Source organism: Fringilla coelebs, assembly GCF_963513975.1.
Source record: "Fringilla coelebs genome assembly, chromosome: 17".
Lineage (NCBI taxonomy): Eukaryota > Metazoa > Chordata > Aves > Passeriformes > Fringillidae > Fringilla > Fringilla coelebs.
In genome coordinates, this window is record NC_140043.1 from 14,171,105 (window position 1) to 14,195,790 (window position 24,686).

Consider the following 24,686-nt stretch of genomic DNA (forward strand, 5'->3'; position numbering starts at 1 on the left):
AGATAGTGCTGTGCAGAGTAATCACTCTCCTCCAGCAGCACCGTGGGTGTGTGTGAGCACGAAGTACTGCCAGGCTCCCAGAGCTGCCAAGGGCTGAGCTGGGTCTGGCCAGGGCTGAGTGTCCTCCCAGACCCCCCAGAGCCCCCTGCCACGGGGGACACCCCTGTTCCCTGCCATGGGGGACACCCCTGCCAGCCCAGGGCCCAGGGCAGCAGCCACTGCCTGGCGTTGGTGGGGTGTTGGTGCCCTCGGAGCCTCCTTGCCAGGGCTGTGCTGGTGGCCCTGTGGCTGTTCCTGTGTGACCTGGGGGTGGACAGTGCCACTGGTGGAGGAGAGTCCCCACTGCTTTTGGGAAGGCCAGGTATCAGCCAGGTCTCATTGCAATGTTTGTAATTAGCACTGCCTTCCCCCGGCAGCTCCCCAGGATCGGAGCGTTCAGCGCTGACGGTCATTAATTGTTTGGGCTGCCACCATCCACGGCGTGGGGACTGCCACTGAACCATGGATTAGGAATCCTTCACTGCAGGTTTGGAGTGTGCTGCCAAGGAATGGGTGCAGCCCACGCTGCCCTGGCCATCTCTGCTGCCTCTCCTCACTCTCTGGGGTCCCACCTCGGCGCTCCTGGCTTGCAGCAGGGCCAGGAGGCTCCCCTGGAGGTGAAATGCAGGCTGTGATTTGAGCTCATGCTCTTGTGCAGTGCAGGCAAGGAGCTGAGCTTGAGGCACCCCAAATCCTGCACCTGGGCTGCTGGGTGAAGTTCCAGGCTCTTGCCTTGTCCCAGCTCTGGTGTTGAGACCTGGTGCTCCTGTCCTCAGTGTGGTTGTACAGGGAACCCCAATTCTTGAAATTTTTTGATTGCTGACTTGTGTAACTGTCAGGTTGTGGGGGTTTTTGGTGTGTGTTTGATTTTTAAATGTCGCCTTATGTGAAATAGTTATGCTGCCTTAAGTGAGGAGCAAGCACTGCCCTGTGATGGAGTGAAAGCCCTGGATTGATGTCGGTTTTCCAGTGCAGTGTCTGTGCACGATGGTGGCTGCCTTTTATTTGCACTTTGGCATGATCCAGCAGTATCTGAAATGTTTGCCAGAAGGAGAAGCCAGTGCTTGGCTCCCCTTTTTTATTTTTAACTGATATTTACACACGAGGAAGATTTCACAGGCCCCTCTATTGCAGCCTTGCACAGAACAATCTGCTCTGCAGTGGTAGTCTGTGGAGAGCGGCAGAAGAGCCATGAAGCCACACATCCATTTGGAGGGTATGCAGAAAGGGATCTGTGCAGGTTCCTGCAAGTGGGACACCAGTGTCTTCCTGGCTTGTAATCCTTTTGGGAACAGAAAGGGAGGAGAGGGGAACCAAGTGACTCATGTTTGGAAAGCTCTTCAGCGTTGATGGGAAAAGCAAAATTGTGTGCATGAGGCATTGGGAGTTACTGATGAAGCACTTGGGCCTGACACTGTATCCTGCTATTCTTTCTTTAACAGATGATCTAGCTTTGGCTTTATGACCTCTTTGGGTACTAGGATCCATCCATCTCACTGGTTCCTACTCTGCTGCTGTTCTGAGTTTAGTCCCAGGTCAAAAAGTCCCAGTAATCCTGGCAAGAGTGGAAGGCAGAAAAGCAGAATGCGCTCTCACATTCCCAATGTACAGCTTAGCTGTGTTTTTCCAAGTGGTGGTGTTAAAAAGTGGATATGCTTTAAAAACATGCACAGTGCTGAAGCCCCAGTTTAATTGCTGGTTACAGATGCTGCTTTTGATCCAAGCTAAACTTCTGAGCCAAGCTGAAGTTCTTACAGACAAGAGTTCGTGAAATTCTAAAGAGGAGGAAATCAGCATTAAAATAGCATTTGTAGAGAATCTTAAGCAAAATGTGCACTTTTCAGTGAAGGCCTTTGCATCATAAATTAGCAACATCTGTCCTCCTATTCTATATGTCATTTCCTCTCCAAATCCCCTCCAGAATCTGCCATTTTTCAGAAGTATTCTTGGATACATTGAACTGAGGTTGAAGATGCTTCATAAAATATGCATAAGCACTTGTCACTTGGATAATGCTTCTTAGTACTTGCCATTTTGCTGTATCTTAACAAATTAACCCTCCAAACATGACTGATGCCCATGGTGAATATGGGCCAGTATTGGGATGAGACTATGCTGGGCTCAGGAAATACTTTTGGAAATGGGTGTTCAGTTGTGAGAAGTGGCTGCTCTTTTTGTTCAATACATAGTGGTGACTGGTAAGATCTGAGAAATTCAGAGTATGGCTTACAGATAAGCTCTGTGTTAGCTGGATTTTCCAGGAGTGACATAAAGGAGGATAACCTCTTTTCTTCCCTACTGCTGAGATGCTGCTGCTGTCCCAAGGGGCAGGTGAACTCACCTGGTTGTTTCAGGTGCAGTGTGCTTGAGTGTTGGTAGAGAAATAGAGAGAAACAGGGCTGGGAGGGAACATAAAGGATCATCTTGTGCATGTCCCTGTCCCAGGGAGAGCTCAGCTCTCCCTGTGGAATTCCTCACAGACAGCCTGTCCTTGGGGCCTCCCCGTGATGAAGACCTTGTGGTGCTCCCAGGCAATCTGTTCCAGGGTTTCACTGTTCAGCAGATAATATTGAAGAATAAAGTCCAATCTTGGAAAGCTTCTAAGTGTGAATGAAAACATGTAAAAATCAATACTGTGCTTTACAAGGAGAAAATAGGTGTGTGATGACACAGGAAAGAGATACCAGGCAGATTTAATGCCTGATCCAGGAGACCTTTTTCAAGCAGAAATTTCATTTTATTCCTAAATTCTTTTACTTCTCTTTAAAGGATTTAATGGCCACCTGGTAGTGGTGCATCCTGTGCTTTGGGCAGTGCTGAGGCCAGCTTTGGGATGGACTGACTGACCTTTGGGCTGCTCGTTATGAAACCCCCAGGCTGGATTTGTGTGGGATGGAAGCTGGGACCGTCCTGGGGCTGAGCAGGACAGACACTGCACATCCTCAGTCCCTGCAGGGGTGGGTTTTCTCCGTGCTCACCGAATCCCCGTGTTCCCCTGCACCCTCAGGTGTGCCCAGGCTTTGCTTGCACCTGTTCTGCAGGTGGAAGTGGCTTGGAGGTGTCCTCCTGCTCCCCTGCTCCTTGGGCCATGCAGGGCTGGGCAGACGTGAGCAGGAATTACATGGCAGGAGGGAGGAGGCAGCTCTGAGCTCTGCTGGAGAAAACAGGCTTTGCTTTTTGGAAAACGTGTTGCAACTGCTGTAAATCACAGAAAAGAAGGCAGAAAACATGAAGTGTGTAATGAATGCGACACCCGTCGCTGAAAGGTCAGCGGCTTCCTGCACAGGAGTAACGTGCATAAAAAATTAATGAGGCTCTCTAATTAGTTTGTTGTGGTGGAATTTTATTAACGAGACACAATCGATTTCTGGTTTCTGCTAAAAACATAATGAAGTGCAGTGAAAGCTGGTCTTCACAAATTCCTGGTTCTCATTGATAAAATGACAAGAGCTGCAGGCGCTGTGGGAGGCAGCACAGGCACAGTCCCAGGGCTGGGAATGGAATTGCTGGGCTGTGCCAGGGCAGGGATTCCACCCCCAGCGCCCCTTCCCACTGCTGCCCCCCTCATTCAGCCCTGGTCTGGCCCTGTCAGGAGCCCAAACTCCTGGGACTCAGCTCCCTGCTGTTGGGGGATGTCTTTATATTCAAGGTGATGCTTGGCTTATTTGTGTTGCAGGTTTTGCAACGTGTCTTGCTTAAGGAAAATTAACTTGTTTGGGTCTTTGTTGCTAGCTGTATATGCTGGAAACGTTTTGATTAAATACTGAGGAAAGAATAAGATAAGACTGTTGGTTAGTTAGAATTGAACTTTTTCCTTTTACTCCTACACTCAGAAAAATCAGACATTTTTTGTTTTTATTGCGGTCTATGTAATTAACTGCATGAATAAACATACAGCATTTCTGAAAACTAATACTCCTGAAAAATCCTCAGACACGTTCTGTTTAAGATATTATAATCTCTGGTGAATCCTGCAGTTATTGATGTTCAGACAATGGAACTCTAAGGCAGGAGTGTTATAGGAAAAACAGGGTGAGCTTTACTCCAGTCTGTACTGGTGCAAATAAACTGGTTGAGACAAAACCTGCTGGCAGTCCATGTCAGGGGCCCAGGTCCACTCTGCACTGCTCCTGGCATGGAGACACAAACCCAAAACAGTTCAGCTCTGAGCCAAGAAGAAGAGGAAGAAGGTTGCCTCCTCTGGGCCATCCTCCATTCCCACACAGACACCTCCAGTTTCTCTGGACACGTGCTGGGGAACTCCCTGGCAGGCAGATCTTGCCTTCCTGTGTGATAGGGCTTTAAATTTGATGGTAAGTGTGAAGAACACACGTGATCTCTTCGTGTGCAACCTCGTACCCCAGTCAGGTGTGGTTATACAAAAGTGCTGCGATTTTTCTGAGAAATGATGTTCCAGGAGCTCTGTGGAGTCCCTCTCTGTATGAATCCTTTTTACTGCATGTTTTTCATCTCCATAACTTCCTTGGAACTTGAGAATCCATTTGGGTGCAGACTTTGGGAAGCCTTGCTGGCTGCCCAGCAGACAGGTGCATTTTTCCTTGCCGAGTTCTTGTGCAGCATCCTTGCTTTTGAAAGCAGGTCACTGACAAGCACTCAAAGTGCCACTCTGTGACAGGTGGTCACTGCTGAGGTTAAACCCAAGTTTTCCTGTGGTCTTGCATTAGCAACTTTGACTGACAAGTTCCCCCTCCTGAGCTAATTCCCCCTCCATCTTCGTGTTTCTGTCTGCCCAGCCTTGCCCTGGGGGCCAGGAGGGTGACAGCAAAAGGGAGGGTCCTTGTTACACTTGGCTGCCTATAAATGTTTGGCTCCACGTTTCACCCAACATTCAGTAGAGATGGTGAGGTTCAAAGGTGTGTTTAAAAGGGAACAACGAGGATTTTTTGCTTTTTATTAAGTCTTTGTTTCTCTACTATTTGTTTGGTTTTTCCAAGCTTGCAGTAGGCTTTTATAAGAATTCTTGAAAGTTGTGGCTCACGGAAGGGACTTTTGTCAGATGGGGTCTGATGATGGAATTTTCCACATCAGGCAACAGAGGATACTGCTCTGAACCCCGCTGCACAGAGCAGTGTTTTCTTGTATTTGCAGTTCTTACACATTTTCTGTATGAGTAGAAGAACATTCCTTGAAGATTGGCCAGGAATAGATCTGGAATAGGCTGCCTTGGGGAGGCAGTCCTTCCTGTTGATTAATTTCACATCCCACCTTGGTGATCCAAGTGTACTTGTTGTGTATGAGAGGATGGGTGAGTAAAGATGGCAAAATAAGCTTTTTTGCCAGCAATTGACTTTGCAGTGAGATGCATCTGGGGCTATTATTCCATACCCACGCACAGAGAGGCAGAAATGCCTGTGGCTCAAGACATCAGCCTTGTTCCCATCCTCTCCCAACAGGACAGCTCCTTCCCTGGGCTGGAATGGGGTGGTGGGACAGCGTGGGGGAGCCTGAATGTCCTCAGTGCGTGGGGTGGCACTGCAGAATTGGGGATGGGGTGGGTTTCCCTACCTGCTGTGTTTGGGGTCTCTCCTCTTGTCCCAAATTGGATCTCATCTCTCTATATCTGACTGACAGAGCAGTGCTGCTGCTCCCCAGGGCTGAGTGCAGCTTTGTCCCTGTGTCCTGATGGGACAAGGGGCCCTCTCCCATTGTCCCACACCTGATTCCCCACTCTGGCTGAGACCTGTGCTTGTTCCTCAGGGAGGAGGGAGGGAACACACTCAGGCTCCTTGCCATGAGACCCAAGTCTGCCAGAACAAGGGTGGTGGGGATGGCAGAGGACAGTCTGCACTTAACTGGCCTGACATTCATCATCAGGCAGATGTTGACTTTTATGCTCAGGCAGATGTTGAGGCCAGCAGATAAATATGCTGCCTGAGAAGTTATCTAAATAAATTTTCCAGATCAAGGCACTGTGCAGAAGAGCCGAGAATAATTAATCTCAGAGTGCCTGGGAGAAGCAGCTGTTTTCCCAACAGAGGGGGAGAAGCAGGGGTAGCAGGGGAGGTGAGGAGGGTCCCAGGTACAAATAGTGCAGCTCCTGGGGGAGAATGCTGGGCTGGAGCAACCTTCATGGCAGGAAAGCTTTTCTACCTGACCCAACAGGGTTAAGGGCAAGGCATCCTCATCCCAGAGGAAAAAGAAAGGTTTCAAAGTGGCATTTAGCTGTTTGGACCAATCATTGATGGCTTGGGGTTTTTTAAATGGAAATAGTGAGTTGTCAGTCTGTGTGTCAGTCACTTCTGCTCCTGCCACCTCCTCTTTGCTCACTGCTTCTCCATCACTCTCTCCTGGACTCTTGCCTCCTGCTTTTCCTTGGGAGTGTTTTTCCTGCCTGCTGCTGTCTCTTTTCTCCCTGTGCTGATTCACAGGCCAAACCTGTCAGCCTTGAAGAGTGTGTGAGCTCAGGCTCCGTGCTGTGCCTCTCTTGGCACGCTCCCTGTGCCCAGCATCCCGCTGCAGCTGGGCCCTGTGGCCCCACAGTCCCCCTTGAGTGGGTGTCTCAAGGTCCTTCCTCGGCATCCGAGCCAAGCCCACCTCAGTTAGCACAAGTGGGAAGCACCTGCATTTCCTTCAGTCCCAGTGGGAGCTGCAAGTGCTCAGGCCCTTTTGAGAAAAATCAACTTTGTGAATGAGTGCAGAAGTGCTGGATTTGATGTGTCTAAGTGCTGGCCTTTGAGATGTCTGACCTTGCTGCTGTGGTTTGTCAGGAGGAATAAGCACAGATGGAAGTTGGATGGGACCAGTTTCCCACTGAGCCTGGGGGGTCTGGCTCGATGGATCCCAGCTCCCTGTCTCACTCCCTGAAGGCTTGTTAATTCTGGGAACCAGTCTGGAGCAAAGTCCTAGACTAATATTTGTCTGTGTCCCTTTAGAGATTCAACACCTAGTGTCATCTCAGTAGATTCCTGGCAGCTGCTTCTGGTAGATATTTGAAATGCTGATGTTCCAAATGAGTTCTGATCCAAAGTGCTCATCCTGCAGCTGGAAGGTTTACCTCATAAATTCATTCATTGTCAGATCATTATCAAAATCATTGCTTTTTACAATTTTTCCTGTATTTATTTAACACTTGCTCTAGATTTGCACTTCTGATCCACTGTGGGTGTTTGTATTTCAAGTTCACATACTACAGTGCAGTTCCTATCCCAGCTCTGAAGGAAAATATGGGACCAATTTTAATGACAATGTACAATTGTACTGGCATGTCCCAAAGCCTGGGGAAACCTGTCCATTAAAAAATAATGGAGTAGGAAGTCCTGGCATAAAGTAAAGCCTTGAGTGAAATTCCACAGCTTCATGGACTGTTAATTCTTTATTAGGTTTTCCTAAGACTGAGATAAAAGGCATTTTATCTTTTTTAAGGTTTGCATTAACATGTCATTGAGTTTTATAGATACATTGATCTTCATTTGGCTAATCGAGAAAGGGTAATAGAAATGTGTGTTAAATGCCAAAGCAAAGATAACTCTGTAACACTTCAAATTTTTGTGTTATTTTTATTTATTAAGTTTTCTTCAGATACAGAACTGTGGTCAGTGTCAAGTCGTGAAACTCCTCTCACTGTATATTTTTATTGGCTGTCCTCTCTAATTTTCTTTTTTCCCCCCTTTTTTATCTGCCTTTGCTTTTAAGTTAATTTGGCAGTGAAGTTGATGTGTGATCACTAAAAACTAACAGAGACAATTGACAAGATTTTAAAAAAGACTGTTGTGTCTGATGGATTCTTGCCTCTCTTGGCTGAGAGTCTTTTTACACTGTGTTCCAGTCTGAGATGGAGCAGTGAAGTGTGTCTTTGGATTCAGAGACAAAGGCTGAATCTCACTCATGTCAATATTTTTTTTTTGGTGCTGTGAACAAAGGTTAAGGTCTTTATCTCCTTCCCCTAACAGTGAAATCTGGGCTTGGGGGAAGCTGGAGGGGCTTGGAATCCAGTCAGGGGCTCCTCTCTGCTCTTTTTTGGGTCAGCAGCCCTCGGTAATCGTCGCTTGGCTCGGGAGGCTGCGTCTGCTCCCGGGGGTTTAATTGTGCCTGTCTCCAGAGAAACACATCCCTCACACCAGCCTCTCTGTGGGCATCTAGTAGGGAAGTCTCTATGGATAAAACTTTATTAACAGCTGTCATTGCTAATGAAGATTGTGCAGTGGTCGGTGTATTAGCTCTGTGTTTGAAGGCACATGAGAGGGAAATGAAATGAAAAATGATTTTTGCCTTCTCTGTGTTGAAATTGTCTGTTCTCCATCAGTTCTGCATGTGCATAAGGGAGGGCTGGGGGAAGAATTGGATTGTTGGGGCTCTCTGCAGCTGGAGAGAGCTCACTCCCAGCTTGGGTGCTTGTTCCCAGCCTCGTCACATCTCCCTTGACAAACAGGGAATGAGCGGAGCTCACAATGAAATCCCCTGAGCAGCCCAGGATGATCACCTTCCCTGCTCGTCAGCTCTCAGGGGGAAATCCTCCTCTCCTGCTCTTGCACAGGTTGGGTGGTCTCAGAGATGGTTCCCTTCATTTCCAGGGTTTATTCCATCCTTTCCTTGCCAACCACTCTTGCCAAGCCAAAGCATCAGAGCAGCTCAGATCTTACATCTCATCCTCAGCTCCAGTCCTGCAGCCTCCAGCAAATGCTTATTTTAGCACCAGCTGGCTCTGATCCCTTTGAACTCTCTGATATGAGATTAAATGTTAATTTATTACATATCATTATAGGATTATATGTTATCTCTAGGATAATGGAATCCAAATGTTAGAATAGCATGTTTGAGATTTAGTGCTTGTACACATTTCCCTCCACTCAGGAAACAAGAATAGCTAAAGGCAGAAGACTGAACAAGAGGTGAATTAATCTGTCTGATCACAGCTAGCCGAGAGCTCAGGCTCTGGAAGAGTAAAACCAGAGGTTCATAATCTTTTTGCAGAGTTCAGAAGCAGAGGAGAAGTTGACTGAATTTTCTAAAATATAAATAAGAATGAAGAAATTGTTATCTGCTTTGGCTGTTCCATGGGCAAAATCCCATGGATAAATTATGCAGTGTGAATTATGTGCTTGGCTCTAGATAAAAATGCCAGACAAAGCAGAGTGCTGGAGTGACCTGGGTGCTGAATTTCTGCAGAATTTCATTCTCTAGGCTGTGGGTAGGTGAGCAGTACTGGATGTAATAAGATCTGACTTGAACTTGAATTGACTCAAACTTGAGCTGCAGTAGTGATGTTTCCACACAGAGGTTCAGAGGTGATGCCACGAAGCAGAAGGTGAACAGGGCTCTTTTGCTGTCCCTGTCACTGCCCATGATGGCATTTTCAAATGGGCAGATGCTGATGCTGAGCTGTGATGAGCTGCATTCTCAGCACACCCAAATGCTGTGCCCAGGCATGCTGGGCTGTGATAGTGATGTCCTGTGACTCTTATTGAATTTTATAATTTCCCTGTCATTGAGAAAAGAATTAGATCCAGCTTTTTGCCTTCTCAGGCAATCTCAAATCTGCTCTAATTTACTCCTCTTGACTCTTGGAGAGTTTGAAAATGCTGTCAGCTAAATGCTCATTATCTTTTATTGCATTAATACATTGACATGAGTGAACCACACAGCAAGTATGACCTCATCCAGATTTGGGTTTTGCTCAAGAGTTTTTATTCTTTGCCTGTGAGTTAATAATTGTATGTGAGCAAGGTAACTGTACTCGGTGCCTCACAGCATGAAAGTCACAATAAGGTTTCACTCTCTTTACACACAAATATTTTGACAAGATCTCCTTGAACTGCCTCCTCCAGAGCTACTGGGAATTTTCATTGTGCTTAGAAAATCAAACTCTAAATTGTGAATTGGCGACAGAGAGAGAAACAAACACCCAAGAAGTCCTGGGTGAGGCTCCTCTGCTGGCCTCAAGGAGCCATTCTCCACGTGTGAGTGACAAGCTGCAGCCTTTGATTGCTGCAGTAAGAGAAAAGTGCTACTGGGGGAGGGTTATTTTGTCCTTTCTGACAGCAGCTGCCGCAAATTTGTAAAATATGTCAAATGTGTATTCATAAAGTAAAATAATGCATTCAAGCATGAGAAATTCTGCTTTGTTCTGGTGCTGGGATGTGCTCGAGCAGGGCTGTTTCGAGAAGCAAGGGAGCAGGAGAGCAGGTCAGCAATCACACTTGGAATGCAAAGCTCTCCCACTCTGTAACAAATTAATGGAGTTGCTCGAGGCTGTTGTCATTCCAAAAATAAAATGTTGAATTAAGCAAAGAAATCTGAGACAAAATAGAAACTTTTGTACTGGGTATTTTGGGCAGGGGAAAAGAAGCAGGCTGTCATTAGAAAGGAAGGATTTGTGTTTTCGTGTGCTGTTCCTCGAGAGGCAGTCATGAATTGATAACTCAGCGGTGTCTGAACTGCAGAACTGGGCCCGTGTGGCTGCTCCTGGGGGAGTCAGAGAGCACAGATTGCTCTGGGAGCCTGCTTAGCATAATGTTGGTTACTGGGGAGAGCAATGCTAAGTGCAGGCTGAAGCCTGGCTTCAGAGAAAAAAGGCCAGACATCTCTGAACTAATAGTGGGGAATCTCTAAAGCCGTGGAGCTTTTATTTAAAGCAGCTAAAAGGCTGCATGCCCTCGCAGGTCTCTGTCCTGCAACTCTGTAGCTTGTGCTTCAATTTCCCAGTAGAAAAACTCCCTGCTGTAGCCAGGCTGCACACACTTGGAGTGATTTCTGCGTGTGTGCTTGCAGGATGGGGACACAGATCCTGCTGGAGGCAGCTGCCTGCACCTCTGGAGTGCACCTAAGGGAAAGCTGACTTCTTTCCACAGACCTGAACGGTGCAAAGCAGGGATTTACACCCCTAACAGTGCCCAAAAGCAGCGTGGGTAGCCAGAGATGCAGCAGAGATGGGGAGGGAGAGGAGAATTGCTCCCAGTGAGCTCAGAGCTGCTGCCCCAGCTGGATTTGCCCTGGGTGTCCCTGCCCTGTTTTATCATGGTCCCCAGCAGGGCCAGGCGTGGCACAGGCTGCTCCTGGGATTACAGTCCCAGTGGGATGTGGATGTGTGCTGGTGAGACACAGGATTTTCTCTGCATTCAAGACATATCTGTGTTCTTAATAACTGTGCAGGGGGTTTATTGTAAGCTGCTTTTGTGGTTTCACACAGCTCCTTGGGCCTCCAAGAGCTTTGAATCAACAGGATGGAGGATCCAGTGAAAGCCCATTGTTCTGGAGAAAGGCTTTGGACCAACCTTCCTGCTTTCTGATAGTGCCTCTGGACAATCAGCATTTTAATATCCTGTAATTTTCAGCTCATGCAAGGAATTTTCCAATATCTCCAAAGAGAGATGCTTACATGGGGAGAATCACAAGTACCTAAACTGAAATACCCGTGTAACCAGTGGGTGCAGGAATGTAGGAAGTCTGTAGAACGTAAAACTTCTAATTCCTGTCCTTCATTTTGGGTTAAGGTGTAATACTCAAGGCCACTGAATACAGTCACAAGCTGGGGTTTGTAAAGAGAAGCACAGCCAAAAATCAGTGTCCTCCAGAGGCTGAGGGATCAGCCCAAACCAGGGGAGAAATTATTGCTTAGAGGGAAAATGGAAAATGCTGGAGCAGCTTTAGGGAAGGATCCCTTTGAAATGGCAAAATTGCTCCTTAAAACGGGAATGCAAGAAAGGCATTCAGCACTGTGTGGCTTTGCTTTGTTTTAATGCTGAACCCAATCTGGAGGTGATGGCAACCTGCCTTAGTGATTTGGGGAGCAAAACAGGCTCTCTGGATATTTGGGAAGAGCTGTTGAGAGGCACTCTGAGGTTCCTGGAAGGCAGCTGTGCCCTGGTGTTGTGGGGTGCTGTTTGTACCAGTGCCCCGTGTTCCCTGCCTATCCTTTTGGGGTGCCATTGGCTGGGGGTGAGGGCATTCACCCCAGTCCTCTCCTGCTGTGCCAGGGAGGAACTTTGTGAGAAATGGGGACACACTTTGCTGTCCAACTGTAGCTGCTGAGATCAATATCTGCAGCCAGAGAGTGATTTTAATAAAAAGGCTCTCTCAGCTTTGCTATCTCCATGACAGATAGACCCCAGCTAACATAAATCCTGGCCTTTCTCCTGTCAGTCTCTTGGCTTTGTGTGACGTGTAGGTGTTTTGACACAGAATACAAATATTTCACAGTTAGCTAATGGTTTAGAGCATATATTTAAAAGATTTACTTTTGCAATCACCTGGTGCCTTTAGTGAATGTGTTTGCCTTGTAAAGCCTCTCTGTTATTTGGAGAATCTATCCACACACTCCCATACATGTATTCATTTTCTGTTATTTATGAAATATCTCAGAGGGAAAATGAGTTTTTCTTTGGATAATGGTAGGAAGCCCTCTCCTAACCTTCTTTTTAGCAATGAGAATCTCCAGTGGCCGTGACAAACCTTATTTATCAGGTGCCAGGAGGGATGCACAGGGCTTGTCAGTGCTGGCAGCTGCATTAGCAGCTGTTTCTCCTCTCCAGGTAACCAGAACAAAACCCCTGCACGGTTAATCAGGTGCTTTTTAAACTTCAGGTTAACTTGAACCAGTAGCTCTGTCCTTCAGTTCTTTCAGCTGATGAATTTGTGACCTTTAGCCACTGTACTAATGCCTCCAATTGTAAGTGGCAGGACAATTTCCCTGTTGCTGTTGTATAAGAGATGCAGAGAAACTTGCCAAGAGCAGCCTGTGACTTTTAACCACTGTATTAACAGCCCTGATGGAAACTAAAATGGCAACTTAGGCCAGTGATAGCCCAGTAAAACAACCTGAGCTGTTGCAGCAGCCACAATAAAGGAGAAAACTCCTCAGCACCTCCCTGCTCTGAGGTGTGGGCAGCCAGAGCAGCTTTGTTGGGGTCTGCTGCTGTGGCCTGGGCTGTGCTGGTGTGACATGGAGAGAGGATTCTGCTCTCCAGCTCGGGGCTGGGCTGGCAGGGAGGGCTGGGGAGGAAGGAGGTGGCGCAGGAGCCGCACTGCTGGGGCTGCACGTGTGCCCTGCTGAGGATAAATGCACGCTCTGTTTGGATGAACGAGCTGGACCTCCTCCTTCCCAGTAATAACACTGTTAACAATCATCTTCCCAGACAACACAAACAATGAGGTAGTGGCTTAACAAGGCAGCTCCTCAAGCCTTTATAAGCGGAGCCTTGTTTGCTTGGGAAAGGATAAATCTCTGATCTGCTGGGTACAGCGCTGCTCTGAGGGGTTTTATCTTCAGCTAAGTAAAAAGTCAGGGTAAACTTTGCATATTTGTCCGATGCATTTACCTCACCCTATTTTGTTTGCTTGACTGTCCTTGTTTAATGTTGTGGCCTCTTGTTTTGCAGCTGCTTTAGGGTCACCTGTGGTTGCTGCAGGTGAGGGAGGGCAAATGAAGAGTGACTGTGCCAGGTCAGGGCACAGACCCAGCCAGCCCAGCAGCCCCTTTCCAGCAGCTCCCAAAGGCAGGTGCTGGGTAGGAGAGAGCAATCACAGACAGGGCTTCCCCTAAACGTGCTCTCAGCAGCAGGGCCAGAGCTCCTGCCTTTGCCCAAGCCTGATTTGGGGAGCAGAGGGAGCAATATTCCCTCTGGAGTCCAACACTTCACGTTTTCCTTGCCAGCCTAATGGCAATTTTAAGCCTTTTTGTTTTTCTCCAGCTTTCCAAACTTTTGCTGATAGGGAACCCTGAATTAATCTTCAGGCCTTTTGGGTATTGGATTACACTCTGTCCCAGTCCTTTCTGTGACAGCAGTGCTGGAACTGGCATGGGATGCTAATCCTTCTGTACCTATTCACTCAGTCGGAGAGGAAAATGCATGAAAGCAAATTGCTAGTCCAAGCTAAATTTAGATTTATTCAGTTGGAGTTAATTATAATCTTTATTTAGTCCCAAGCGATGCCTTCTTATCATACACTTATTATAGCTGAGAAAATTAATTTTTATTCTACCATAAAGGTGAATGTAATAATCTGGGTTCAGGGAAGGGATTACTTTAATAAGATTTATAGGCAGCCTTTCAGACAGCACGGTTTTATTACTATCTGTAGGTGGCCTTGCTGCACAGATGTCTTTCAGTATGGGTGACTGTGCAAAACGCAGGCAAGCTCAAAACTCTAGAAAGCACCAGCTCAGAAACTTCACCATCCAACTTAATCTGTTATTGTGTTCCAAAGCACTCGCCTTGTTTGGAACACAATAACACAATTTATGGCTGAATGCGTGGCCTGATCAGGGGTTTCATTCATATGCATGGTTTAATTTTGCACTTAAAAATGTATTTTAGTAGGCAAAAGATTTATGAGGCCAGAGATGTGCTTTAAAGCTTTTTTGGAAGCTTTTTTGCTGGGTAAACATAGGCACGTGGTTTCTCTATTACTCCAGCCCATAAAACCAGGTGCCTTAGTTAAACCCCACTGCACAAGGTTCAGAGGGAGCAATAAAAGCCTCTAAAAGTTTTGGGAGGGGAAGCTCCCAAAAGGAAGGAGGAGGAAGCCAGGAGCTCTGATGTGGCAGGATGCTCTGCCCACGGACCCTGGGCTTGCCACCCCCAGCTCATTCAGGGCTGGGGTCACTGGGTGGAATGGGCTCCTGCTGATCTCTCACCCTGCAGGCTCCGTGCCAGGGGAGGGTGAGCGAATTCTGCACATTCCCTGCCTTGCTGAAGGGGAGGCTGGAGTGTGGCTGAGCTTGGACACCCTTCAGGAACGAACTGGGCCAGAATGTGCAGCTGCAGAGGAGTCTGGGCAGTTTGACTCAGACGTTTGGAGATAAGGATGTGAGACATTGTCCCAAGCCAACAAAAGTTAATTAACCTCTCTTCAGTTTTAGATGTTTGGATTAAGTTAATTTTTTTTTTAAATTGCATCTTTTTTCTTGTCTTTCCAAACAAGCTGCTGGTCCAGCAGTGTTTTGCAAAGCAAATCTCTGTCTCCACAAATGTGTAATCAAGATTGAATGGAAGGACTGTGAATTGGTTGCAAGTCCTCCATCAAGTTCTATCCTTACATCAAATTTGGATAAGAAGAAGAGAGAATAAGAAAAGCTTTAAGGGATTTTATCACATTTTCTCAGACTATTATTTTTTATATCTTGACAGCTTCTGGTCTGACTTTAATGTTAGAAATGTACTGGGAGCACTTCTTAACTCTTCCTTGCAGCGTCGTTTGCATTTTCAAATTGCTCTGTTACAGCTGGAAACACTAATTGTCATTATGGCCCTTTTTCTGTGCAGTGGGGTTCACTGGATATCAAAGTCAAGCAGTAAAGGAGTGAGGCTTGTTTGTGGATGGAAGGTGATGGAATTTTTCCTGCTTTAGTTGGGTGATGGAATTTTACCCTTCGGGGGGTCTGTGGAGGGCTCTCCTCCTTTTCCTTCTGAATGTAAAGCTGAGGAGATGAGTCACAGGATGGGCTCTGAATGTAGGAAGTAAACAGTGACATCCTCCTTTCCTGGCTACTTCACTGCATGTGGAGTGAGTCAGGGAGAGCACGAGGGGGTGTTCATCCCCAGATCCTCACACAGCCCAGCCTTAGCCTACTCACAGTGCTCAGATGATGAATAAACTCCTAGTAGACTTCCACTCTGCAATCATCCTCCTCCTTTTCCTCCTGCCAGCCCCAGGAGTCAGAGTTTTCCTTCCCAGCTGTGGCCAGGCCAAATCACCTCGGGCAGACTCTCCCTGCCGGGGGCTCTGAACAGCATCCCTGGCAATATGAGAGAAAGTGACCCACACTGCTGGTCCAGAATGAATTATTTCCCTGTAATTTATGAGTTCCAGATTAGCCTTCCTCGTGTAGACACCCTGTTCTGGAGTGCAGTGTGTTTGTATTCAAGGCTAATGCCTGCAATTCCAGAACAAAATCATTATTATGAACAGAGCCATTCTTATAGTGGAATAATGTACATGTGTAGTTTGATCTTTATGGTGTTTCAGTGAGGGCTGGTGGGAGGGGCTGGTGATTTTTCTCCTGTACAGACAAGCCATTGATTGCCTCTGTGAGTCATGGATAACATCATAGCACTTACTGGCACCACATTACTTGAAATGATTCCTCTTTTACAAAGAGGAGTGTCTGTATGAGCTCGTGCTACAGTTCTGATGATGCTGCAGGAAAGATGAATTTTAACATTTTCACAGTTTTTCCACAGGTGCAGGGTTGGCTTCTTGTTTGTTTTCAGAGAAAAAGGATATTGAAGGAGTTGCAATTTTAAACAGTTGTTGTTCCTTGCACCTTCAGCTTCAGAATTACTGATGGCTTATGGAAGACTTGGCTCCTGTTAAATAGTTTGCTAAAGAGGAGAGAATATTTAGATGTGAAATTTGAATTTATGTTCCATCAGGAGCTATCTTCCTTTTCAGCTACAAAATGATGGTTTTAAAGGACTTTCCTCTTGCTGCATCTTAAACAGATGCATTGTTTCTAACACTGGCCTGCCGCTGCCACCACTATCTTCCAGCAGGAATACTTGTTTTATTTCTTAAAAAGTATGAAATCTAAGAAATTCAGTGAAGATTCAATGAAGTCTTGAGTTCCATGAATGGCAGATTTTTGCTGCACAGTCTGACCTGCAGCTGTGGCTTTGCTCCTCTTTCAGACCTGAGCTGGTTTTTGTGGTAGCAGTCCAGGGTCAAGTGAGATTAAAACCAAAAATGGCGGATAATTTTATGATTAGATAAAAAATGCTCAGGAGAACAGAACAGAAGCTTTGTTTGAGGCCTGAGCTGGGCAGGGTAAGGACCAGGAAGGGGCATGTGTGATGCTCAGCATTGCATTGCCTGCTGCTTTCCTCCCTCTGTGCCTCAGAAACATCACAAGGGAGTTTTCTTTCCTGTGCTCTGAGTCTGCAGGATGAGCTGGGCTATGAGGATATTGCCCAGCTCTTGAGGGAAGGATTTTAACATAAAATTGCAGTGATGATGCCTCAAAAGCTGACCTGTCGCTCTAGGGGTCAGTAGTTCCTTAATCCCAGTGAGTGTCTTAGCAGGGGCAGAGCACCTGCAGAGAATCTGCTACAAGGGAAAAGTTTTTCTGAAATTCCAACTAAATATCTCAATTCACATCCCCCAGTGTGTGATCTGCACACATCTCCCCTCAACACCCCCAGTGCCCCAGCAGTCTGAGCAAAGCAGGCTGTTCTGTCTGGGAAAGCACTGAGCTCTGGGGGAGCTCATTTGGTCTCCATTTACTTTTCCTCAGCTCTTGCTCTCTTTTGGTACCTAATTAGAACTAACCCACGTTCTGCTCTAATGTTCTGCCCTCTTTGATCTTGCTGGAGTGCTTATTAAAGGAACAGGTGATTTTTTCATGGCATTATTGCACCAGAAAGCTCCAGATGTGTCTGGTTTCTGATTGTTGCTGTAAGGAGATTGATGCTGGGGTGCTGAATTAAAAAGGTGGGGTGTTGGCCTGCCATCGTGTGAAGTATTTCTTTTTAGATCTTCCTACAGCATCATAAAATGCTGCTAAATTCAGATATCATATTTTCTTGCAGGCTGGTTCTAGGACAAAGCCCAGCCCTGTCTACTGATGTTTATGGCTTCCCATATAAGCCTTCAGACAAAATTTGTATCTCATTTTGCTTGAGTTACAGCAGGATGATATCCTAGTCCTCGTACCAGTTCTGAGCAGAGGCTCTGAGAAGTTGCCACTGTAATGAAATGGAGGGAAGGGAAAAGCATCCCTTTTAAACTTCCTGTAAATCACTGCTTGAGAGAGATAAAATATCTGCATAAAGCGTGTGTGGGAGTCCTGTAATGTAAACACAAATGCATTTAAGCCTTGTCTTGTTTTTGCTTTGTAACTGCCTCCCTGTTTAAATCTCCTCTGCAGCCTGGTGTGCCCTGGGAGGAGATTTAGCTCCTGCTCCAGAAATCAGAGGGTACTCTCACTGCTCTGGCTCCTTGCTTATCTGCTTGGCTGCTTATCTGTATGGCTGTAAAGTTTTTATGTTAACTGCAACTTCTCAAAAGTATTCCTTTCAAACGTCGTTCAATTTATTTACAATTAATCCAGAGAGGGGCTTGTCTGCATTTGAATTTATAGCAGAGAAAAAACACCTTTCCTTCTCTTCTGCCTCAGCTTTCCCAGGATCAAAGTTCACTTTTTACTCCTGAGTTGGGAAGTTGCACAATGGCAGAACGTGTAAAAGTGCCCTAAAAATAAACCACAGGGCAGAAATGGGGCTGCTAAAACATCCCTTGGTGACTTTGTGCCTGGGGAGGGAGAGCACCCACTGCCCACCATCCATGGGGATGGAAGAGGTGGCAGGGAAGGACCAAGGGCAGTTTTCCTGACTAGAAAGTTGCTTGTCCCATGTGTGATGCCACTGCCAGTTTCTCATCATTCTGGGTTTCTGCATTTCACCGTGGGCTGTGCTGGTGAGTTCCAGAGCTGGGCTGATGTTTATGATGAGAGCAAGGCAGGGGACATTTGCATTTGCCTGTGAAGCTGAGAGGAAACCCTGACCTGATCCCCAGGTGCAGTGGTGAGAGAGGAGACTGCTGGCAGAGTGTTTCCTGCTGAGAATTTTTTTGGCTGCTTTTGTATATTTTTGCATGTTTATTCATTCCCACAAAGAATATTCCAATGGCTGAAAAAAACTCCCTGACACAAGTAAATATACAGCAAAAGTAAAGGCAAAAGTATTGTGGTGAAGTGTAGATAATATCAGACTATCAAAAAACAAATGACCAGAATTTCAACTGAGAACAAGAGTGGAGCAAAGTCAAATGGATGGGATTTGCCTTAGAATCTGTCTTTGATAAATGTAGGCTTTAAAAATACACAACCTGAAAAAAAATAGCTTAAATATTAGAGCTTTTATCTCTGCTAAATCGTGGCTGCAAGAATCTGAGTCATCTGGCTTGAACAGGTGTAATTGTTTGTGTGTTGTGTATCTGCTCTGCCCAGCCCTGACAAACACTGAAAAATCACCGCTCAGCTCCAGAGAGACAATGAGAGCTTTGACCTTAGGCTCTGTCATTGTGCCTTTGTTATCTCTGTGCTTTGGAACTGCTGCATTTTAATTCCCTGGCTTTCTGTATGTTTCCTCTGAGCAGTCCCAGGAGCTCGCAGTCACCGGCTTTTTGTTGGGTGCCAATTGTTAGTTTGAAAGAGCCACTGTTTCTAATAGGATCACAGCCCAGACTGAATATATCTCATTATTAATTAGAGATCAGCCCGAACCAAAGATGTCTGTTTGATCCTCCCTCCCTCTGGAATCTTTTCTTTCCTGGGAAAAATCGCTCAGCGCTGAGTGGAGGATTGACCATTGTGTCGTAGAGAAACTTCTGTGGTTTCCAAATGTGTTTTATTCTCCTCAGGAATTAAACCAAAAAATCCTTCCAAGTGTCTGAGAACCTTCTGTGTGTAAAGGATTTCTCCTTCTCTCAGGTTCACTCTTGCCTGTAAATCCATCCCAGTGAGACCTCTATCAAACCCCATATATTTTATCATGAAAAGTTTTGTTTTCAAGAACATGAGGCTTTCATCAGGTTCTCACTAACTCCCAAGCTGCTGACCTGGCAGAATGGATTGGGAGTGATGCAGATGTTCAACCCCCATTGCTTTGTGTGTTAGTGATGGTAGATTAAAGGAAATGTTCAGTTTTTACTGCTTAAACTGTTCTGTTTTACTGCTACTAATATTCAATATGTCAGTTTCTTAGGCACGTTGAAACATGGGTGAGGAGAGGCTGAAAGTTTAATCTGATGATAAAAGAAAAAAAATAAAAACAAAAACAGTAAAAAGTTTTGGAAGTTAGTTTGGGATCTGGCCAGCCAATCCTCTCTTAGTGGTAGCCAGTACTTGATTAATGGCTTTCAAGCAGATGACAGGCTGGGGAAGGCGGAGAGGGAGCTGCACAGCTGAGCTTTGAACAAAAGTGTTGTTCCATGGTACCTGTGTGTGGCCAGCAGGACTGATCTCCTGTCATCCATTGCTTTTGTCAGAAGCTGAGGCCCATGCTGACCAAACATTTGAGTTTCTTTCTGTTTCCTTTTCTCTTTGGCCCGCAGTGGTGGAGAGCCGAGGAGGGATCATGGACAGCATCCAGAGATTCTCCAACCTGCCGACCTATCTCCCTGCCAGCCCTCACATCTCCAATGCTGATACTTTCTTCTTCCTCAAGGAAGCCAACCAGGATATCATGAGGAACTCCAGTTTGCAGTCTAGGGTGGATTCATTCTTTATATACAAAGCCAAACAGCCACCTGTCCTAAATGCCACGTACGGACCCTTTTCTGTTGAACAACCCGTTCCCTTGGACCTCATGCTGACTTCTGCATCTTTTGGTTTCACAAATAAATTCACTTTTAATTGGAAATTAAAATCCCACATAATCAACAGCTCAATCTATTCCAACAAACCTAAAATCCAGACCTTGTTCTATATCGCGGGGAAGGACTGGGATGACTACGACTCGGAGGAGATGCTGCCTTGTGTGAAGATGTTTGCTTTCCTGGAGTCCAGAGAAGTGGTGGCCAGCTGCAGATTGACAGGCCACCTGGGATTATGTGTTGTGGAGCTGGAATTGTCTCCCAGCTGGTTCAGTTCCCCTCCACCCCTGGTTTCAGAGGAAACAGCCTCCCTGGAAGGGATTACTGTGGAGCTCTTCTATAAGATTTATACAGTGGATGGGGAATGTTCTCCAGAGGATGCAAAATGGGAAAACAATATCCATGCAGGTGAAGAGGATGAGCACCAAGCTTTGTCAGCTATGGAGAGGATTGGTAGCATCGTTGTTTACCCAAATCAAGACAAATTAAAGCAGTCTTCGCTGAGGGTGGATGAAAATATCATTATTCACTTACCACTCAGCCCAGTCAGAGAGGGTGACATTGTGACCTTCCATGTTTTCCTGGCTGATTACTCACTAGCAGACCAGTTTGTATTAAGGTAAGAGAATTTTTAAGTGTTGTATGCAAAACAAATAGGGGCAAATCAGTGCTGGTTGTAAATCTTTGGTTATATTTACTGTTTTCGTGAGAGAACTTGTGCATTTCTTCTTCAACAGGAGAAAACTGTAGATAGTCTTGAATTATCTGTGTGGATGACACTTTTTGGACCGTGGACATTGATTTTAAAGTATGGGCTATGAATGCTTGTTTGATTATTTTTTGTTTTAATTCTGTTTGCTTCTAGTCATAATTCTGCCTCCTAAATTCTGTCTCTGTAAATCAGCCAGGGTAACTGCTGCCATGTGTTTTGCTAAAGAGTTTGCAGGAGGGTTTTCTGTTTCTTTGGTGAAGTTCCCTCTGTTTTATCAACTTTATCATCATCACCTTTCCAAAATGCATGGGCTACCTCCTGCACAGGTCAAACGTGGTGACAACTCTAGGTGCATTGTACAGAGGGGAGCTGAGAGCTGGGAAAATGAGCTCAGCCTGTGTAGGGATCCTTTGGGAGAGCCAGGATTTGGGGCTAAACTTTGCAAGTTGTCTTCAGTTTTCCTATAAAATCAGCCCTTCCAATCAAGCTTTTGACTGCTAGTTTTGTGGCCCATTTTTGTTTTAAGTTTGGAGACTCTCTGTTGATCTTTTCTTGTGAATCTACCTGTAATAGGACAACTCAGGCATTTCAAACCACCCTGAGGGCTAGTGCTGCATATTTGTTCTGTCCTTAGCTGTCAGACTCTGGGTTCAGAGCTGCACAGGGACCAAATTCAGAGAGAAATGTGAGCCAAACCGGGGGAATAAAAGGGCCAAAAGGTAATTGGAAAGTGTCATCTGCTGTAAGGATGTGAGACTCTCAGGAAAGGAGGAGCTGCAGCCCCTGCAGGGAAACCTCAGAGCAGATTCGTGCCTTGCTTCCAACTTTTTGATCCGAGAAGGATGGGAGCAGAACTTGACAGAAGTGCACTTTGGGGATGGATGTTGAGAAAACAGACAGCAAACCTTATGCAGCACTTTCAAATCATTGAGCATTTGTGAAATAGCACATGCATATTAATAAACTTACAGATTGCTGCCTGAATAGGGATAAGAGATTCACAGCACAGCGCTGCTAACGAGGGGAAAGTGTGAGAAATATAATGGGGTTTAACCAAACTTGAAAAGGTTTGGATCAGGAAGGGGCTTCCTTTAAACACAACTTATTCGTGCTCTTTGTGGATTTGATGTTTTTAATTTGTTAAATATGGATTTGGCCAGCATCCACTGTCGCTGGATGGACTGGCCTGACGGAGCAGTCGGGTTTCAGCAGGCGTGTATTGATCCTCGGTGCTATAGCAGAGAGATTATAGAATTTGCCTAAGGCTCTGCAAGGATTTAACATCAGCTCTTAATTCTCAGGGTTTTGTTCTCTTCCCCACACCACAGATAAAATTCCCAAGGTATTAGAGGCAGCCTAAGACGGGGATGTTTTCTTTCCACTGGAATTTCTAAAATAGCATTTACCTCGTAACAAATGGTGCAAGGGTAGAGTTTTGATATTTCTGCTGGCCAGGAAATAACCAAAAACTTCTTGCAGAGGCACTTCTGCAATGCTGCTTTTCAAAAGCAAAATAGGTCCTGGAAGCACTGAGCAAGTGATAGAGCTGGGTTTTCAGGGAAGCAGAAATTGAGGGAGCAGGCAGCTTCCAGGCTGGGGAGCCCCAGGATGATCCACAGGAGCCTGGCTGCTGCTGCTGAGACCTCACCTGGTCCCACAGCCCCTGGGGTCTGCATGGCTCCAGCTGCCAGCTGTGCTCCCAACATGTGGAACGTCCATCTCAGTGCTCCTGGGCTGCTGGGAAGGCAGTCAGGTTTCCATGGGGATTTCCTTCTCTGAAAAGTGTATGGAATCTGTTCATCTCCAGGAAATGTTTCTGGTACAATAAATCAGCATGTTTTACGTGCCCAGAAATATTTCCTTGGAAAATTCACTGTTGGCTCTCTGTAGTCTAGCCTGTCTGGGCTTTTATTTGGCTTTGCTTGCATTGTGCTTTTCATCAGAGAAACTGAAAGTATTTTTATTTACCCCTTAGTTGAATGCTGAAAGTGAGAGGCAGAATGAAATTCTGCTGCTGGTTCACCTGCCCTTTAGAGTGGGAAGAGTATCTACAACTGTTGCTATGATTATTTTGAATGATGTATGTTGGGTCCATGGAGAGATTTTTAGCTGAAGTTTTCATGGAAGGCAGGGAATGATGCTGAGGGAAATACAAGCACTATAGTGCCTACATCTAATTTATGCAGCTCCCCTCACCAGCTTCTCCTGTTTTTCTGCTCAATGTTAATGTCTGTGAAAACCCAGAAGGTTCTTATATACCTAGAATTTCTGTGTGTTATAGCCAGAGAAAAATACATTGAACTGAATGTTTGCCTTGGGAAATATATTTTTGCTTAATATAACTGATAGTTTTTAATCATATCTGTTGTAAGTGTAGCAGGGTCTTGCTCATATGAGAGGATAGATCAAAACCAAGTCATTCTCAGCACAGCCTTGAGCTCTGACAGGATGCAAAGGAGCAGATATGCTCAATTTTATGCACCTCTTTACTATTTCATGCTGTGTTGCGTAGTATTTTATTTTATGCTGGGTTTTTCCTCGCAGAACTCACTTCAATTCTCATATGGGAGCTGATGTTTTTTTGTTTTGGTGAAATCTGTGATTCTTAACCAGGCTTGGGAACAACTGAGAGGCAGCTGGGAGCAGTTCCTTGATTGAGCAGTGTGCTGTGCTGAGAGACACCCCCTGGTCAGATCCCCATCCTCCCAGTCCTGTCGCTCGTTTGTGAAGCTCCAGCTATCACTTCCAGCCCCTTCCATCACTCCAAACTGGTTTTGCTTGGCTTGAGCTAAGTCTTGGTTGTTTTGGTTCAATAACTTGAATTTCAGGCGGAGATGGAGCTCCAGTGGTGCTGTGTTTGAAATAAAATACATTTGTTTCTTTTCCTGCTGGAATGCAGCCAGGGAAGGACACAGGTGTGTCAGGGGCAGAATTTGGGGACAGAGTGTGCATTTAGTGCCTTTGCTGTGCCTGCCACTCGTGCTGTGCCTTTGTTGACACATGATCTATACATGTGTGTGATGAAATGCTTATGACACTGGAGATTAATTTGTGGCCTTGCTGGTCTGATCTGTACTGCAAAATTCCCCATCTGGGAAGATAAATTTTGCCCATCATGTTTGGTGGTCTGTCACTAAGCATAGTTTAACTGTAAAGGTAGGTGAAATGGGCTCTGTTGCCATGATTAAACTCTTTTATGGGCCACCTTGTTAAAAAAAAAAAAAGGGGTAAAAATGAAGGACAGGTTTGAGATTCCAGCAGGATTCATACATACTTCAGTGTCACAAATTTTCAGGCACTTTTTGTCCTTTGATGTCCTGGAGTATCTCTGTTTCCTTCTTCACTGACAAACTTAGATGAAATGTAGTAAATGAGAAAAGAAAAGATGGAAATCATGACTACAGAAGGGGTAACAGCAACTTTAGTGCTAATTGCTAAACAGAAGAAGTCTCCTGATACATGGAGGAGTTATAAAAGAGACAGGAGAAAACAATTCCTGCTCAACTGGAAGAACAGAAATCTCATCTAATAGCACTGGGAATGGCTTCTGTTTCTTCTGTGGTGTTTGTTGTTATTTAACTCCATCTTGAGACTCAGAGGATGTATTTAAAAGAAAAATGGGAGTCAATTTGTACAGCAGGAGAACGTTTAATGGAATAAATGGACA

General features: G+C 45.7%; 1 protein-coding gene across 1 annotated transcript in view; it reads left to right on the forward strand.

Annotated features, from left to right (window-relative positions):
* The window catches only part of TMEM132B (transmembrane protein 132B), a gene marked incomplete at both ends in the record, with an annotated part of 213,893 nt that overhangs the window by 39,454 nt on the left and 149,753 nt on the right, over positions 1-24,686 (forward strand). Inside the window, one exon of the mRNA XM_084216990.1 lies at positions 20,047-20,926. Within this exon, the coding sequence (XP_084073116.1) occupies positions 20,047-20,926 (880 nt within the window). The remainder of the gene's footprint in view (positions 1-20,046; positions 20,927-24,686) is intronic.